Below are 18,951 nucleotides of genomic sequence, written 5' to 3'. Positions count from 1 at the left end.
TTCTTGCCTTTCTGTTTTAATAACGTAAAAATTGATCGGTTGGCTAAACCAAAGAGGAGTCAAAATAAAAGATCAAGCGTCAACTGAAAGCAGCTAAAATCCACAGATCTATTAGTTTTGTAATACTAGTTTTTGTTTCATGTGTAAAATCCCTGTAATTTCAGTGATTTTGGACATTAAGGGGAACATTTTTTTTCAGTATTTTATTGTTACCATAGTTACAACCATAAACTTCATATACCCACCACCTCAGTTTTAAACTAATGGCTCTTTGGAATGACATAAAGTTGGACCCAGGCTGTTATAATATGTTTAATTGCATTTTTTGCACATGTGCAGTTTGTTGTTCATATAAGCTGCAACTCATTTCACATTTACTTTTTCGAATAAAAATTCATATAATAATTTCTGAACATAGCATTGCATTTGTTTTAAAGAAATTAGTGTTTGACTTGAAACAGTTGCATATTAAACTTAAACTTAGCTTATCCTTCCTATTTTGTTGTTTTTTGGGGGATTGTTAGAGTGGGATTCTGTTAGGTGGTCCTCAGAAAAAATTGGAAGATAAAGTGGTTCTTGGGCTGAAAAAGTTTGAGAAACACTGATTTAGAGCATAAGCATAACTGGTATCATTAGAGAGAAGACACTTTGAGCTTCATTTTCCAGGTTTCAAACTTATTTTAAGTTAAAAATTTAAAAAGTTAGAGAGACTGAAGTACTTTGGAATAAAACAATTTTTGCATAACATCTGTTTTATTACTAAAAAACTTAATGAAAAATATGTGTGTGAAACCTAGAAATGCAATGATGCCAAAGCCACAAGTCTAAAGAAGTTATATGTTTCACGTTTAAAGGTCAATAGGCCCAAAAATGAGGTTCTTGCAAGGGTTTTTGTAAGACTTGTGCCTTTTCTAAGTGCCAATCAGCCCCCAAATAAAAGTCTTTTGTTTACATGCATACACGTTCGTTTTTATATCCTTATGTTAGCATATAAAATGCAGTTTCCACACCAGGAAATAAAACGTCACACAAAGATTGTTGGATTGGTTATCTAATAGGCTTTATGCCCAGCAGCACTACATCCTGAACTTCAGCCAGCTCCTTGTTTCCTGTCTGCCATTATTGGACAAACTGATTAATCCAGGTGTGTCTGATTATTGTTGTTGTGACTACTGAGGTCAGGCACACCTGGATTAATCAGTTTGTCCAATAATGGCAGACAGGAAACAAGAAGCTGGCTGAAGTTCAGAAAGTAGTGCAGCTGGGCATAAAGCCTATTGACTCCATGTTCTGTCTATCATTATAATTTTTTCCATGAAGTCATTGGAGGAACGAGCGGGTCAAATGACATCACGATTTTTGACAGCGCTGTTCCGATATTATGTATTATACTCCCGCCTACTTTTTAAAACAAAGTTTGAAGGCGGGTTTATGTGTTTAGCGGAACCAAAGTGTGATCTCATATACAGTGTTACGACGTAAATAGTCCTCAGATTGTATATTATATTTGATTACAAGACGTTCATGTGATATCTGATGTAAACAACAGACTTTATATCTATATTTCACGGATTATACGCATTTGTGGGCAAAATTGGTCATTGGATTTATTCTATTAGACGGTTTTTATGGGTTATTCACACATCTGAAACGGACTGGATTTGACTCGCGATTGTTATATCAACACCAGGTTAGAAGTCCCGTTTATATTTAGCATGTTGTCATCTGGGTTTCTGCCACAAAATACTACATTTATGATGCTAGAGCATCTGTATCTCAAAACAGAGACCATACACTGATGCTAAAGCCGTAGATATTTTAAACAATGTGTAGTAATGTTATTATTATTAATGTTTGTAGATAGTAGGCTATATAGATTTTGTTAGCAGCGTAAAAAAACTGTCGTCATCCCGCCCACAAATTAGTGCACGTCGAGAGGTTAAAGGTGCATTGTGTAACTTTTAGAAGGTCTCTTGATAGAAATGCAATATAATATACAGTACATAACTATATTATCAGTGGTGTATAAAGACATTACAAAATGAACTGTTATGTTTTCAATACTTTAGAATGAGCCGGTTTTATCTACATACACCACCGGTCTCCTTAGTGACAAACTATTTTTTAGAGCGAGTTTTGTCACTAAGATGTCTCAGATAATGTTGTGTTTGTCCTGTGCCGGCTAACGTAGCTTCAGAGCTGTGGACTAAACCGTTGGTTCCCATTCTCATCACTAGTTGAAGATTAAAATCTACACAGTGGACCTTTAAATTTTAGTGCTGTAAAGCAACAAGGATATTTTTATAGTTGCATGTTGTTCAATAGCATTTCCTAATAAAGTTTTCAGAGCACAGGTGCATCTTAATTGATTTTTTTACTGTCAAATCACCCCAGAAACTAGCATCATACCAAAAGCTTAAACCCCAAAACTTTGTATACTAGATCACCCAAGTTTGTCCCATCAGAACTGAACTCTTCTGTTTGTGTCCTGAGATTGCAGCTTTGTAAATCTACACTCGTCACATCTGGTGCTTGAGCGTAAACAGGAAAGAAAATTTAGAAAGTCAGGAAAGACAAATAAGCAAGTTTTTTGTTTTAAGCTGGGTATGTTTATTCAGACTTTAGAAATTCCATTTGGCACAAGTGTGAAATAATAAATAAGTTTTTGACTCCCTCAGAACTGAAATATATCTAAATATGAATGAAAAGCATTTTGCAATAAATACCGTTTATCCACAATACAGATGCATTGCATCGACATTTCTGCTGTTGGTGTGAAAAATCCAACATTGCCAAAGCCGGACGTCACAGACCGTGAAAAGCTGACATGGGAAACAAACACGCACATACACACACACACACGCGCACACACTCGCATTCATTTAATACTGCCGCAAAACAATCAACTTATCTTTACACACAACTATACACAGTCAAGTCTACCAGACAGATATAAAGTCACTGAACCCTGTGTCGTATTTTTGGATATTTTTAAAAGTGAAAAAAACTTTGTTTTTTAGCTATGGGTTGTAACATACTATTTTATTTTTTACGTTATTTTCGGCGCTTTTTGTTCTTCAAAAGAAAATATGAAAGCTTGTCACAATTTTATTTGTATAACCAATCTGTCTGGTTGAAGCAAGCGATCACGTTCTGTATCCCATTAGCAAGCTTAGACACGGTTTAATCACTTAGGGTTCTGTTGGCTAGATGCCCTAAATTTCTAAAAACAGATCTAAAACAGATTGAAGTCCTGTCCATTGAGAATTTTCCACATGCCAAGATTCATTCGTTTACATTTGACAGCGTGGTAAAATTATGTCAGTTTCATTTCCATTAAGAAGATTGATTTTAAAATTCGGATGTATTGACAAACCAGATTTTCCGCCTGTTTTATGTTTATGTCTAGAGTACTACTGAACTAAAATGGAAATGAACCATATAATTGACATCATGTTTTATTAGCTGGTAGCTTTTTGCAGTAATTCTGCAGAAATTATCGGAAAGAAAAGAGTGGGCTACATTTTTACAACATGTTTCCAAACCACTAAGGGTTAAACTTAAACTAATACTTCAGCCAAATATCAAAATTACCCCACGATTTACTCACCCTCAAGCAATCCAAGATACTAATGTTCATCATCTTTCAGACAAACACATTTGGAGTTATTGTAGTAAATGTTTTTATTAGATTTATAATGATAGAAAACCGGGATCAGGAACAACTTCTGATGATTTTAAACCCTAAATAAGTGCATTCATCCTTTTTAAACCACATGGCTCCAATGGGTTAAAAAAATCCAGATTTCAAACTTTATAAACTTTTCTAGCTTGCACTTATGGATCACCTTCGACTCAAGCAGCAGAGTTTTACCATAGTAAGTGTTCGTTGCGCAGTGACTCTCGTGAATCGCGTGAGTCCAAGATGGCGTTGTTACCAGGAGCTAGTTATTAAAGTTTATAAAGTTTAAAGGGGACATATCATGAAAATCTGACTTTTTCCATGTTTAAGTGCTATAATTGTGCTTCTATCAACCTAGAAAATGTGAAAAAAGACAATAACCCAGTAACTTAGTTTTGGTAGTCCGTTCTCTGCAAACTTGTGAAAAAATAGGTAATTGAAATTCGGCTCCCCTTGTGATGTCAGAAGGGGGTAATACCGCCAACCACGCCAACCTAAATGTCAGTGCCAACCACGGTGCAGAGATCAGCTCATTTGAATTTTAAAGGACACACCCCAAAACGGCACATTTTTGCTTACACCTACAAAGTGGCAATTTTAACATGTTATAATAAATTATTTAAACCAGGGGTTTTCAAACTTTTTTTGTGTGTGGACCACTATTTGTAATCAAGAATTTTCGCGGACCACCTCATAATACCTCTATTAAATAAAACCTCTAAATAGGCTTACTCGCACTAAAACTATAACTGGTCATCACATCAGTACAACAGATTCTTAAAACATATTCTTAAAAAAAATATTCTTTTATATTTTATTTTGCCTTTACACGGACCACCTGCAGTACCCTCACGGACAACTAGTGGTCCGCGGACCACAGTTTGGGAATGGCCGATCTAAACAATATTTTGAGCTAAAACTTTACATATGTTCTCTGGGGACACCAAATACTTATTTTACATCTTAAAAAGGTCTTGTGAAATGTCCCCTTTAAAATCTGGATATTTTTCTTACAATATTGCATCAATTACCCGCAAAAGACCTTTATTAAGCTCTTGTCGTATTACCTCTGTGAATGATGAAAGCACTTTTTGGGGGTTTAGAGTCAGAAGTTTTTCCCTGATCCCTGATTTTTCCCATTATAAGCTTGGAAAGCAATAACTCGAAATGTGTTCATCTGAAAGATACTGGACATATCTATCTTGGATTGCTTAAGGGTGAGTATATTATGGGGTCATTTTGATACAGGTTTTTGGCTGGAGTATCACTTTAACACTTAGAACCCTCGACTATACTGTTGGCCTTTTATACTTGTCCAGAGACTATGATGTTTTTTCTGATGAGTAATACATTATACACCCCTCAAAACAAGAACTGGAATAAATGCTGAACTTTTTTTTTCAAGCACTACAGAAAAATGATTCTCATTACTGTAATATATTACTTATTTATATTATATTATATATATATAATGTATATTTAGCATAAATGGGGCAATTATATTTAAATATGCACAATTCAAAGGCAGAATGTATTATATTGCCATGCTATATACAGGAGCTACATTTTTTTGTATTACAGTAAGGAGAATCTGAGTTTTTTGCCCTTTTTAATTTACCATAATTTGAGGGAAGAGAATGTGTGCAAATTATCAGATAAACGTTTGCCTTTGATTTTGGGGTAAAGTGCTTGATAGGTTTTGTGAGGTTAACCCCTATGCTTTAAAATCCCAGAAACCAATACACTACATAAACATCTATAAAGAACAATATAGCAACGTAAAAACACCTACATGGCCAATTAAATATATTAAAAAGTATAATGCCTACACTGTAAAAAAATTCCGTAGAAATTGCAATGTTATTGCAGCTGGGTTGCCGGTAATTTACCGTAGATTTACATTTATGTTATTTACTGGCAAGAGTTTGTTCAAAGTTAAATAAATTTTAAATATTAACAAGTCTTTATCTTCACAGAATAAAACTGTACAATAACAGCCTCATGCAAAGCATTCTGGGAATCAGAAATCATCATCAACCTTTTTCTGTTTTTTGCTTCAGATTTTGTTTCCCAGAATGTTTTGCTTGATGATGTTTTTTTAGTTTTACACTGTAAAGACAAAGACTTGTAAATGTTTAACGTTCATTTAACTTTGAACAAACTCTTGCCAGTAAATAACATAAATGTAAATCTACGGTAATTTACCGGCAACCCAGCTGCAATTTCTACGGAATTTTTTTACAGTGTATACAAAAAGGTTGCAATGACACAAACGGCTAAAGTGTTTAAGGATAATTGAAAACTTCTTGAGTTTTAGGAGAAACATGACTGTAGTTCATTGAGGTCTGCAGTTTTAGAAATCTCAGTATGAGAAACTGGCCATTTGTCTGTTGTAAGCATATAAAACTTAGTACAGCTGTACCTCGAGAAGAATGTTTGTTTTGACATGTTTTGGCAAAACACATTTGAGGACTTGATTTATGGTTATTTATGCTTAACATGATATGGTTGCTATTTATAAGACACTCTTGAGAGAGAAGTATTTCACCTTCTGTGTACCTTTGATTCATTTTTGTGAATAGTGTAATCCAGATAGTGGGTGCGGTAGAGCTAGATTCATTGCATGTACATTTCTTCTAAGAAAACAAACAATAAAAAGAAATAAAGGAAGAAATGAGGTAGTTTTCACAGCTGTGTTGCACTTCATACTGCAGTATTCAGATTGGATTTATAACAAAAGCGAGCAGCTCTCGGTGTAGCCCTGTAACATACATATTTATGTATTTGATTAAGTATTATTTCATCTGGAAAAGTTTCAAGTGGAAGGCAAAAGAAGTCTCCTGCCAGGTATCGGTCTCAGAAAATTAAACCAACAACCCACCTTTGGTTTAAAAAGTGACCTCGTAATATTTTCAGTTTAGTGTCCAATACCCTGTGCCGGTCAAAAGTGAACAGCCCTCTTTGTTTCATAGACTTTCCACAGTTACCAATGGCTTTAGACCTTAGTCCAGGCTTTTTCTTCTTGTAATGGACTTTCTTTCATTTTTTTCCATGGTGGCATACTACACCCCCTTAGCATTTTTTAAAAAATTGCAATTTGCCCTGCGTTCTAGGATCGCTCCACGGTCTCTTGCGCATCATGCGGTAACACTTTCCAAAGTTACCGTGGAATCCTGCACAGCCGCATGCCCTGAAGTATATCCACTGATGCCATGGTAATGAACGAGCAAACTTCCTGAACTTCCCAAAATGTCATACGCAGCCGCACGCCCTTGCAGATACATTCTGAATGGTGTAGAATCTGTCTTTATTGTCAAAGAATGACATTTTCCTCTCGAACTTTGTAGGGCGACAGCAAGGTGTGTAGCGTGCCTTGTCTTTTTTTCCATTTTCCCGCCCTCGCCGGCCTTTCTCACTGGATGCGTTGTTCAACTGCAAATTTTCCATTACAAAGTCGTAGTTGCGTCGTTCATGGGCGCACTTGCCACTGCAGTACCTGAAGCGCACGGTCTCGTCGCTATCATAACCGAGACCTAAGTCGCTTACGGTCACCTCAAGCTCATGGAGAGAACATGGTTTCGGGCCTTTCCGCGCCCGTTTGGTCCTGCGTCCAGCCTCAGTCCCCATTTCTCTCTCCTTTTTGTCTATCAGGGTTGCGATCACCTTCTGTAGTTCACCCTCGGTGAAGCTTTGAAGGATGTAGGAGACTAGGAGAGAAAAACAAAGTTAATGTGGAACTCATTTAATTTATTAATTTCATTCATCACATTCATTACACTATGCATTTGACCGACAATTTTACCAAAAAGACCATGAACATTTGGAATGCTAGTGCAATTACGATTGAAGACCACTATAGGCTTCACAATATTGAAGGAAAATGCTTGCTAAGTGATGCGATATATGATATGCAATGTGATAATACTTTACGTTTGTAGACTCTATTTAAATGAAATTAAAAATGTTTTACATTATTACAGAGAAAAGAAATCATCACTCTTGCGGTTTTGGCAGTCTCCATGCCAGTTGTTGGCAACAGGCGTCCCGCGGGCCAAAACTGGCCCGCCAGCAAAATTATCTGGCAAACACCCACAAACGGATTATTTTATAGTTGCTGGTTCTAAAATAGATCTGTCATGACATCAACAGTTACTAACAAAAGCTATGTTTGACTTCACACATCGCTCCAAAAACCAACAGCAGATGATATCAGAGTAACGCAAAAGAATTTTGACATCAGATTCCTCGTATGATTTTTACAAATCATTCTCGCGGTACTTTAATGTCCTCCGCCTGTCAGTTAATGTAGCACCACATGAAGTCGAACACACTTAATCACTTTGTCATTAGTGATTTTGCCAAAATTATAAGTATGAGCATTTTTGCAGCAATGTTTAATTTTCTAGATAAATTTAAAAGTTCTGAAAATAGCCGTCATGAAATGTGTGGCATGAAAAAACGAACAGTGAACCATTAAAACGTTTGCATATAATGCAGGCCATAATATATAAAACATTTTCTCTCACCAGCTAGCTTAAATGTTAACATCACCCTGCACATGACATAATAGCATACCTTCAGCCAGAGGCGTCATGCCCATTTAAACTGAGGGGGCATGTGCCCCCTTGTTTTTTGTAGCCAAATGGATTTTGCATGCAACCTCAAAATCAAAGAAGCATCCATTAATCTGTTATTTGAATTCTCTAAAATTAGTTTAATATGAACAATATTATAATTTCTGTGCAGGATCCTTGTCACTTTTCTGAGTTTTTCGCCATTTTGATCGTGTTACATTACTTTATTCTGCTTTCTGAGGAATTAAAATGTGTAAGAAACGCTCACAACATTTCCAAACCCCAGTACGGTAATGTGCAGTTAACCTCCTTTATGTAGAAAATTTATGGTTTAAAATGGGACTGTCTCAACGTTATATTAGTAGAGATTTCTAGATTCATCTTCTTGGTACAACGCCAAAGTTCGCCAGAGTTCACGGGGGCGCGGAATCACACATGCTCACATATGAGGTAAAATTTGATGCATTAATGCGTTCCTCTAATAATTTTATCTACACATTTTTTTAAATCATTAATACACATTAAAATCAATCATGTGGCTATAGCTTATGTCGTTTTCGTTGTTTATATACTTTATAGATTTAAAATTACATTCATTTTATAGGATAATGTAGTTGTTGTGCAAAATGCATTAATGACACAATTAAACAAGTAATTTATTAAAACTTAAATAAATAAAACATGCCGTTTCAGATGTAAATATGATACCAATATGTCATTATTCCAATTAAATAGTATTTAATATGAAAGTTAGACAACACTTTTATTTTGGAGGTTTTTGCATGAAAGCAGGGGTGTTCAGATGGTTAGAAATGTAAGTGCCATGGAAAAGACTTAAAGCTCTATAATATTTCGTTTGATGTCTGTGTATGCACAAATTTCTGTGAGCTGTGCACACTGTGCCCCCTTAAAAAAATTAGGGGAAAGGCGCCCCTGCGTTCAGCATGCAAAAATATGCAGTTTGAGGATGCCAAGGAATAATTCTGAGTGTAAAAGTAGGCTACGTAAAAAAAAAGTTTTTCAAAATTATTACAATAAGTTGTAAGACTTCTTTGTGTAACAAGCAAATTAAAATTATACACATTTATTATTCACAATATGAAAAAAGGAAATAAAACTTAATCATGCCGTTAATGGATTTATTCAAGTGCTCTTTTATTTTAAATTTTTTATCCATCTCCAACATTGAAATTAAGGGAATGTTCCAGAACTAACCTTCCCTTGACTATAGCCCTTTCACACAGAGATTACGGAAAAACACGGAAAATGTGTCCGTGAATTGTCCGGGATCGTAAAGATCTCATAAAGACACGTGTCATATTTAAAGTCCTGTACTTTTCCACAGCATCTGTTTGCTAATATCTGTGATTTCTCCCTCAAAAAAACTCTGCATTTTAGTATATGGCAAGATCATAAGGAGCATGTGATGCGCTGCTCAGCTTCAGCGCTGATAGTGAGGAGCTCCCTGATCTCTGCTTCACTCCAGGACATTTCTCGTTGTGAATGTTGATCTGCGTTTAAATCCCTGTGTCAAAGAGCTGAACCATGATTTTTTTGTTGCGACGACACGCACGTCCTAACTACGGCACGCCCCTTACGGCATTGTTTCTGCTTCTTGTTTACGCAAGATGTGTTCTGTAAATGTTAAAGCAATGTTCTCTTTACGGAGGCGGTCCCAGAACATTTACGGGACGTGTTTGTGTTCACACAGAAGCGCCTCTGCCAAATCTATAGAATTATTTTGTGACCAAAGTGCTGTGTGAATGGGTTATGTTGTGGCCCACCATCTAGTGTCCACAGCTTTATTTTGCCCCAATGCCTCTGCATCTATCGATAACTTTGACTATGGATAACTTTTAAAGTATCAAAGTCATTCAGTTATTGCAAATTATCGCGGTATGCATATTGTATTATAATTATTTGTGATATACCGGTCTTGCCACCGTAGCATTTGTTATTTTACTGTAGGAGAGATATGGGAAATTATAAGCAAGAAATCACAGTTAAACTTTCCATTTGATCGTATTGCAATCTAGAAGAATCAGTTTGCATATTAAAAAAAATCTTTTTTTCACAGCACAACGGTTCTTCTGTTTTAAAAAAGCGTTTAAAATTTTTATGTAACACATAAAAGGACAGTTTAATGATTATCCTCCAAAGACCCAAGCTTTGGTTTGGCTTGCATTTTAGATTTCTTCCAGCAATTTGGGGTTAGAAAGAACCAATAAATAAAATAACCAAATATTTTTCTCTGAACATGAAGCAATGTCATTTGTCCACATTTGTGTACAACAGGTTTCACATTATACAGAATTAAGTATTATGGTGCAAACATCAAAAAATGTGTTGTCCACGTATGTGCACACACCAGGTCTTAGGAGGTTAAGATTGTAAACCAGAATTTCATCTTTAATAAGGTTTTTATGCATTTTTGCACTGACCTTATATTAGATGAGAGCCAGCTTTTCGTTGTGGTACAACAAACCTTAGCTATTACTTATGCTTTGGTCAAATTGCTTGTGTGATTATGTACATGTTTACTCTTGTAACCATTTTAACTCTTTCCCCACCAGCGTTTTTTTTTTTAAGTTGCCAGCCAGCGCCAGCATTTTTCATGATTTTCACAAAAGTTTAATGGCTTCCAGAAAATTTTCTTCTTTAAATATATAAACAAACAATATATCAATCAACTTCAAAAACACCCAATTTTGAGCAAAAAGCTGAGATAATTCCATTTTTGTGAATGATTTTTGCTAGAGATCAGATGCAGAGCGATCTTTAAAACATACACAGTGTTTTTTCTCTTTCACGCGAGGCGCTACTTCCGGGTTGTATAAGTTGCGGAATAATAGCGGTATTGCGGAAAGCCAGAAATTCTCGTCATTGGCAGGGAAGCGTTTTCTCTTAATTGATGAGTTATCTCGTCAATGGCGGGGAAAGAGTTAACACCAGGTTTAAAAAAAATGGACACATATTGTAGCTTGCAAGTAATAAACTTGATTTTTATATGGGTGGTTATTCATGTGAATTCATCATAGTCTGCCCTAAAAGCTTATAAGGTTTTTGCAATTTTTTATTTGTTGGTTATCCTATATCTTTGATATTCTTGTTCCTAGATACATCTCTGGTATCTCTTGCAATATCAATTAAATTCTTTTAACCTTTTCATTTCTTTTTCATCTGAACCTCCTAGAGCAGTGTTTTTCAACCCTGGTCCTCAAGGACCCCCTTCCAGAAAGTTTTAGATGTCTCCTTATTTAAAACACACGAACCAACTCATCAGCCTCCTTCCAGAATGTCTCCCTATCAAGCTAATAATTTAAATCAGGTGTGTTAATTAAGGAGACATCTAAAACATTCTGGAAGGGGGTCCTTGAGGACCAGGGTTGAGAAACACTGTCCTAGAGGCCCCGGACCCCTGTTTGAAAACCCCTGGTCTAGTGTGCCCTCCACCTTAGCCTTGGTATTTTACCTTAACTGTGTTCTTGTATAGAAACATTCCTCTAATAACTCTTAAGGGTGTATATATATTTGATAGAACATGCAGAATTTGTCGGTCTCTGCCCTTTATCATAACATAAGCAAAACCTTTCAGCACATCGGCAAAACCTACAATGTAGTTTAAAGAGTTTAAATCTAAGTGAGTTGACAGACGGTGTTTGTGATATTGATATGTGAGCAGTTCTGCGATCAGTTATTGACTGCTGGGACATGTAGTACAAACACACTTTAGGATCTGAAGAATGACACAGTAATTCCTGCCTGTCAGTCAATGCTGTCACTAAGGAAACATAACTTGTTTTTCTTACACTCGGAGAGAATAGAGGCCATGTCCTCCGTAGCTCTGACCGGCCGCCGGGGTGCTGATTTCCTCACCGTGGTTGTTGATGATGATGATGATGAAGGTGAATCATGTGAGGGTAATAGAGGTGATGATGACAGCCCTAAGGCCTTTGGGTGGGAAGGCCCGACAGGTAACGCGGTTCTCAGAAGCAGGAGGAAAAATGAGGCACCAAACAGGATAAAGAAGAGGGCGACCTCTTTCCATACCCTCATCTTAAAACAGCATGGAGCATTGAAACTCTGAAAGACATCAAACAAAATGATAGTTGACTGATCGAGTGTTGCATGCTGCATATTTCGGATAGCTGAATGAATGGGCATATACTGTACGCTATGAGAAGTGAGAAGAAAATGCCTCCCACCATTTTTGTTGTTGATTGAAATCAAACCCTAGTTATTTGGCACATATCTGTCACAGCTTGGCAAATTGAGCAGATTTCAACATCAATGTTTTCTTGACATTGTTTATGAAAACCTTGAATAACTGCAAATATACTGTTTTAGGTATGCATGAATATTTACTTACGCAGTGGAGCAAACGTGTCTTCGTTTATTTGATCTCTGGCTATTCCAAAGATTTTCATCTGAAATATCTGATAAATGTCTCTGAAATGTGTGGACTGTACAAGACTTCCCGAAAGTGATGGAAAATTTGCACTTTTAAATTATATCTTCATTTATCATTTGCTCAACCTCACACATTATTTTCTTTTGTGAAACGCAAAGTTTTTGTCACAATGTCTACATTTCTGTTTTTTAAACCAGTGGTTCCCAAACTTTTTCAGCATGCGGCCCCCCTTGTGTATGGTGCATTCCTTCGCGGCCCCCCAAAGAAAATTTGTGACAAAAAACTGTTCTAAAACTCAACATTTTAATAAAAAAAAACATTAAATTATACAAAAAATAGTGATTTTGGTTAGTAGCCTTATTTTTTTACGTTTAATTACACAGAAGGATGATAAATTAATGTATTTCATAAAATGTCATAAAACTGGGGCCCCCCTGGCACCATCTCGCGGCCCCCCTAGGGGCCCCGGCCCCCAGTTTGAAAACCACTGTTTTAAACAACAGAAGTAATTCATTTAAAGGATTCTCCACTTTCAAAAAAAAGATAATTTACTCACCCACATGTCATCAAAGATGTTTTTGTCTTTCCAGGATTTTTCTTAATTTAATAAACTTTATTGGACCTCAACAGTTTACAGTTTCAATGCAGCTTCAAAGGGCTCTAAACAATCCCAACCGAGGCATAAGAGTCTTATCTAGTGAAGTGATCATCATTTTCACACACACAAAAAAACCTTTTTAAACCACACACTTTTCACACAACTTTTCTTATTGCAATAGCCGCGTGGCGCGCCAGCATGACTTTACGTTTTATCTAGTGAAGTGATCGTCATTTAAAAAAAAAAAAACTTTTTAAACCACACACTTCTTTTCACACAACTTTTCTTATTGCAATAGCCGTGTGGCGCGCCAGCATGACTTTACGTTTTCTCTAGTGAAGCGATCGTCATTTTCACAAAAAAAAAAACTTTTTAAACCACACACTTTCACACAACTTTTCTTATTGCAATAGCCGTGTGGCGCGCCAGCATGACTTTACGTTTTATCTAGTGAAGCGATCGTCATTTTCACACAAAAAAAAAACTTTTTAAACCACACTTCTTTTCACACAACTTTTCTTATTGCAATAGCCGTGTGGCGCGCCAGCATGACTTTACGTTTTATCTAGTGAAGCGATCGTCATTTTCAAAAAAAAAAAAAACGAAACTTTTTAAACCACACACTTCTTTTCACACAACTTTTCTTCTTGCATTAGCCGTGTGACGCCCCAGCATGACTTTACGTATTACGTAATCACGTCAAAAGGTCACAAATGACGTGTGCAAAACTACCGCTTGTTTCTCACAGTTTCTGACGTTGTTATTGAATTAACACTTTTTTATTTTTCATCTGAACCTCCTGGAAGCCCCCCGGACCCCAGTTTGAAAACCATTGAAACTATAAACTGTTGAGGTCCAATAAAATCCTCAAAAAACTTTCGTTTCGACTGAACAAAGAAAGACATAAACGTTTTGGATGACATGGGGTGAGTAAATTATCAAGAGTTTTATGAAAGTGAAGTATTCATTTAAATAGCCAAACTAAAAAAAAACACCATAACAGTGTCATAAACAGTTTGCGAGCTCAAATTTTGATTCGTACTTCACACATAAATGACTTGGAGGTGAGCCCATGAGTCGTATGGACTGCTTCAAAGGTGTATTCATTAAATCTTGGCTGTAAAACCGCCATCCAGATTTGCTGTATTAACCAGAGCAGCTTGGATACTCAGCCTAATGTTTCTTTTGTGCTGCAGAAAAAAATGGAAATAATACAGGGTTGAGTAAACGATGACAGAATTTTTATTTTTGGGCGAACTATTCTTTATTGATTGAAACGTGCAAATTATACACACTTATGGGCTTAACCTTTTGCATGATTCTCTAGGTTTAATAGCATACCTGGCATATTTGGCAGAGTGCTTTGACCTCTATGTGGCCTAATACTGTTAAGTATACTACAATACAATGTAAAGAGTTACTGTCTGTGCAAACCAGTTAAAGAACGACATGTTCGGGCGACATGAATAGATAGAGGTTCTCTCTCTCAGGATGCAAACATTTTCACGTATTGTTTTCTCTTTCTAATTGATCCCTCATCTTTATGAAGGTGTGGAACATCCGCCTGGGTGGAGACCTGACATCATTGTAGACATGCAAGTCCTAACGATTAGTCGTATATTTCCTAGGGGGGAATGCTTTGTGTGCGGAGATGTTCCAGTCAATGGAAGCAGATTTGTTATGGTAAACAGACCTCCATCACTGTTGACATAAAGGGGTGGAGTTAACTCAAAAGAAATAAAGCTAACCACTCACTAATATGCAGGCCCAGACGGAATTCACAGAAATTTCTGGAATTTTTTCCATGCTGATTTAATGTCCGTTCACAACTATAAAGATTAGTAATGCATCGAATGTTCTGCAACCGAAAGTGCTTGAATATAATATAATTTTCGGTGTTCGGCCGAATAAGTGAATAGGCAAATTAAGTTTATTCATGGGTACCAAAGACGTCACTTCCGCCTTGCCCGACCCCATATTTGTGTCTGTCTTGGCATATCTAATGCACTAAATGGTCACATTTATTAGTTAAATTGAGGGTTTACCAGAGACAAAATGCTGATTGTACAATCTGAAGTTAGATGTCGGCTGCCATTCAATCCCTTCAGTTGTTCGCGATCGCTGAAGAGCGCAAAATCAACAAAATGTTGAATTTTTGGTATCCTGCATTATCTGTCATATTCTGCATTAAATATTTCCAGAAATTAAAAATGTCTCATAAAAGAACATTAATATCTCTGTCATTATAAATAGAGTAGACAACTTGGTGAATATTTTTGGCTTTAATTTATAACGCAAATGAACAATCCCTTTCATAGCACGCTGTATCTCGTTATCATTAACAGCCACGCACCCCACAGTTAACAGTGAATCACATCTTCTGAGCACGCATAAAACCATTATCTCTACTTTATACCACGGGTCTGTTGAATGCTGAATTCTGATTGGCTGAGAAATGTTCCGTGGGTATGCATTAATTTCTGATAACTGCACATCTAACTTGTCAAATGTCTTAAAAATAGGCACCAGAGCAATGTTTGTGGTAACCGTGGTATAAGAGGAATAATTGACTCCGGTCCTTTGAATTATTTGTAAATAATGCACACCTCGTTTCGCGTCGTGCCACATTACCACCTTGGGTGTACATTATTTTCTTATAATTCAATGGCCCGTCATCTATTATTCCTTACTTATACCACGGGCCTGTTGAATGCTGTATTCTGATTGGCTGAGAAATGTTCCGTGGGTATGCATTAATTTCTGATAACCGCACACCTAACTTGTCAAATGTCTTAAAAATAGGCACCAGAGCAATGTTTGTGGTAACCGTGGTATAAGAGGAATAATTGACTCCGGTCCTTTGAATTATTTGTAAATAATGCACACCCCGCTTCGCGTTGTGCCGCATTACCACCTTGGGTGTACATTATTTTCTTATAATTCAATGGCCTGTCATCAATTATTCCTTACTTATACCACGGGCCTGTTGAATGCTGTATTCTGATTGGCTGAGAAATGTTCCATGGGTATGCATTATTTTTTGATAACCGCACACCTAACTTGTTAAATCTCTTAAAAATAGGCACCAGAGCCAGAGGCGATTCTAGGGTTAGAGCTTTAGGGGTGCTGAGCACCCAATGAACTCCGCTGCCACCACCCGCTCTTTTTTCCTACAGAAACCAATAATATGTCTATTGTAAAATAGCTATCATTTTAACATTGGTTCAACTAACTCCAAAATAAAGATTTTTTGGAGACCTTTCGGGTATGAAAACGGGTCAGGGGTGAAAAAGATGAGAAGAATATTACCCCTCTAGGGTCCGGGAGCATGCTCCCCCTTAGAATTTTTTTAAAATAACATATTTTAAAGCATCAATCTGATGAGTTTTCAGATGCATTTTTTTGTCAACCTTTTTATTTCTAATTAATGGTGAGCTAGCACATTTTTGCCATTAATGCCATATTAAAGTCTCAGGACAAAAGGTGGGCTACACCAGCAGTGTGGGTATGGTTTTATGTGTATCGTTTTAAGCCTTTGTCAAAATGACAAATCTCCTAATTGATCACTTTTATGCCTACAACATATGGTAGGTTTATTAATAGTTTGTTAATTTGCAGCTTTTCTTTTAACAGTCCTTTAATTGAACCATTACCTTTACTATATGTCTAAAACAAAACACTTGTGACTCCTGCACTAAGGGTTAAAAACGTTATCCCCTTCATATTAGTCTACATGTGACAAACTAAAAAAATATTTATTGTCTAGTTTGATAGTCAGATAGTTAGTGATTTTAACACATAACTTACCGGTAGCCTACTGGTGGGGTATACAGTGATATATAGTTTGTTTTCACTCTGTTCCAAACACCATGTTTTCATGACGACTGACCAGAAAAGACGCACGTGATGTCATGTTTACATGACTCCCGATTGTTAAAATAAGTCTCAGATTAACGATAAATCATACAATAAACTTTAACAACGGAGACACACGTATGCAACTACCCACTGAGACGCACTGCATGCGTCTTGCGGAAGAACATTGTAACCGGCGCTACTTCTCTCCGTTTAAGTCTATGGACGAGTCACCCAGGTACTTTGCTACTCCGCAGCGCGCGGGTACCCGCCGGACTAAAATAATCCGAAAACAAACACTTATTATACGTGTGTACCATGGTGATTCATTATAAGACAAAAACACGGCTTGAAAGATTGATTTGTGATGTACTCGCTCATTGTAAACATTTTGTAAGATTTGAACAAAAAAGTTGCATCACAACACTTTTAACTGATTCTCACTCTGCGTGTGTTTCGCGCTGAATGACGGACGGGCTAAGCGATGCAGGTACAGAGAAGTAGAAGAAGAGGATGACACCATTTGCTAAGCGGGGAGGTTTTCATTTTGTACCTTATACATTTTAAACCACAAACTACGGAGTATGTTTTGGACATTATTTAACCTGGTCAAAGACGAACGAACATTTTAGAATAATTAAATCTCTTGCCCCAAGTTTTAGGGGTGCTGAGCTCCTTTTTAGGGGTGCTGAAGCACCCCTAAAAAGGGGCTAGCCTCGCCCATGACCAGAGCAATGTTTGTGGCAGCCGTGGTATAAGAGGAATAATTGACTCCGGTCCTTTGAATTATTTGAAAATAATGCACACCCTGCTTCGCGTCGTGCCGCATTACCACCTTGGGTGTGCATTATTTTCTTATAATTCAATGGCCCGTCGGCAATTATTCCTTACTTATTTCTAAGTTTAATGGGTAAGGAATAATTGACGACGGGCCATTGAATTATAAGAAAATAATGCACACCAAGGTGGTAATGCGGCACGACGTGAAGCGGAGTGCCGTTACACCGCAGGTGTGCATTATTTTCAAATAATTCAAAGGACCGGAGTCAATTATTCCGCTTATACCACGGTTACCACAAACATTGCTCTGGTGCCTATTTTTAAGACATTTGAAAAGTTAGGTGTGCGGTTTACAGAAAAATAATCAACACCCATAGAACATTTCTCAGCCACTCAGAATGCAGAATTCAACAGACCCGTGGTATAATAAGTTATAATGCATTATTTATTTTCATGATGATACACAAAAGTCTTCGTGAATCCTGCTTGGCGCACCTGTTGTCTCATATGCAAGGATCTGGTAAAGCAATATCATAATGTATTACAATTTATTGTTGTGTAGTCCTTAAAATAAGTTGCTGGGACACAAAAGAAAGTCTGCCGTCCATAACATCTCAGCGGGAACAAACGTGCACATGCAGAACTGTGATCTGCTACTTAATGTTATATTTATTTATTTAATAATAAATTTAATTATTTTCTCTGTACTTATAATATTATCCCTTACTGCTTACTTTGATTATTTAATTACTTGAGAACTTTTTACTATTCATTTAATATTAGGCAAGCATTTAAGTTATCCTTGGTCACTTCTGATTGAAGGCAATCCTTTATTCTTCTGATTTAACTCCTTTGGAATAGAAAAAAAAATGTAGTTCGGCGTTCCTCTGACGACTGTTGTTACAGCCAAAATCGCAACATATCCCGGGCAAATTGTAATCTTGTTGTGAACCTCCTGGGAGTGTTTTATTGATCTTCATCTGGTAGTTGTGGCTGCTGTGAACATAGAAGAAAGCAGGGGGCACACAGCTGTGACCGGACACAAAAATGG

The 18,951-nt window shown here is 36.8% G+C and overlaps 1 protein-coding gene across 1 annotated transcript in view; it reads right to left on the bottom strand.

Annotated features, from left to right (window-relative positions):
* Positions 1-5,954: 5,954 nt before the first annotated feature.
* LOC141362422 (neurturin-like) overlaps positions 5,955-18,951 on the bottom strand; it is a 38,797-nt gene continuing 25,800 nt past the window's right edge. The window contains exons 3-4 of the mRNA XM_073864472.1: positions 12,066-12,339; positions 5,955-7,389 (exon numbers count right to left, since the gene is read on the bottom strand). Coding sequence (XP_073720573.1) covers positions 6,935-7,389; positions 12,066-12,312 — 702 coding nt within the window. The 5' untranslated portion in view covers positions 12,313-12,339 and the 3' untranslated portion in view covers positions 5,955-6,934. The remainder of the gene's footprint in view (positions 7,390-12,065; positions 12,340-18,951) is intronic.

This window comes from Misgurnus anguillicaudatus, unplaced genomic scaffold, assembly GCF_027580225.2.
Source record: "Misgurnus anguillicaudatus unplaced genomic scaffold, ASM2758022v2 HiC_scaffold_26, whole genome shotgun sequence".
In the NCBI taxonomy this organism is placed as follows: domain Eukaryota; kingdom Metazoa; phylum Chordata; class Actinopteri; order Cypriniformes; family Cobitidae; genus Misgurnus; species Misgurnus anguillicaudatus.
Note: the sequence above shows the minus strand (reverse complement) of the source record. Positions and strands in the feature narration are given on the sequence as shown.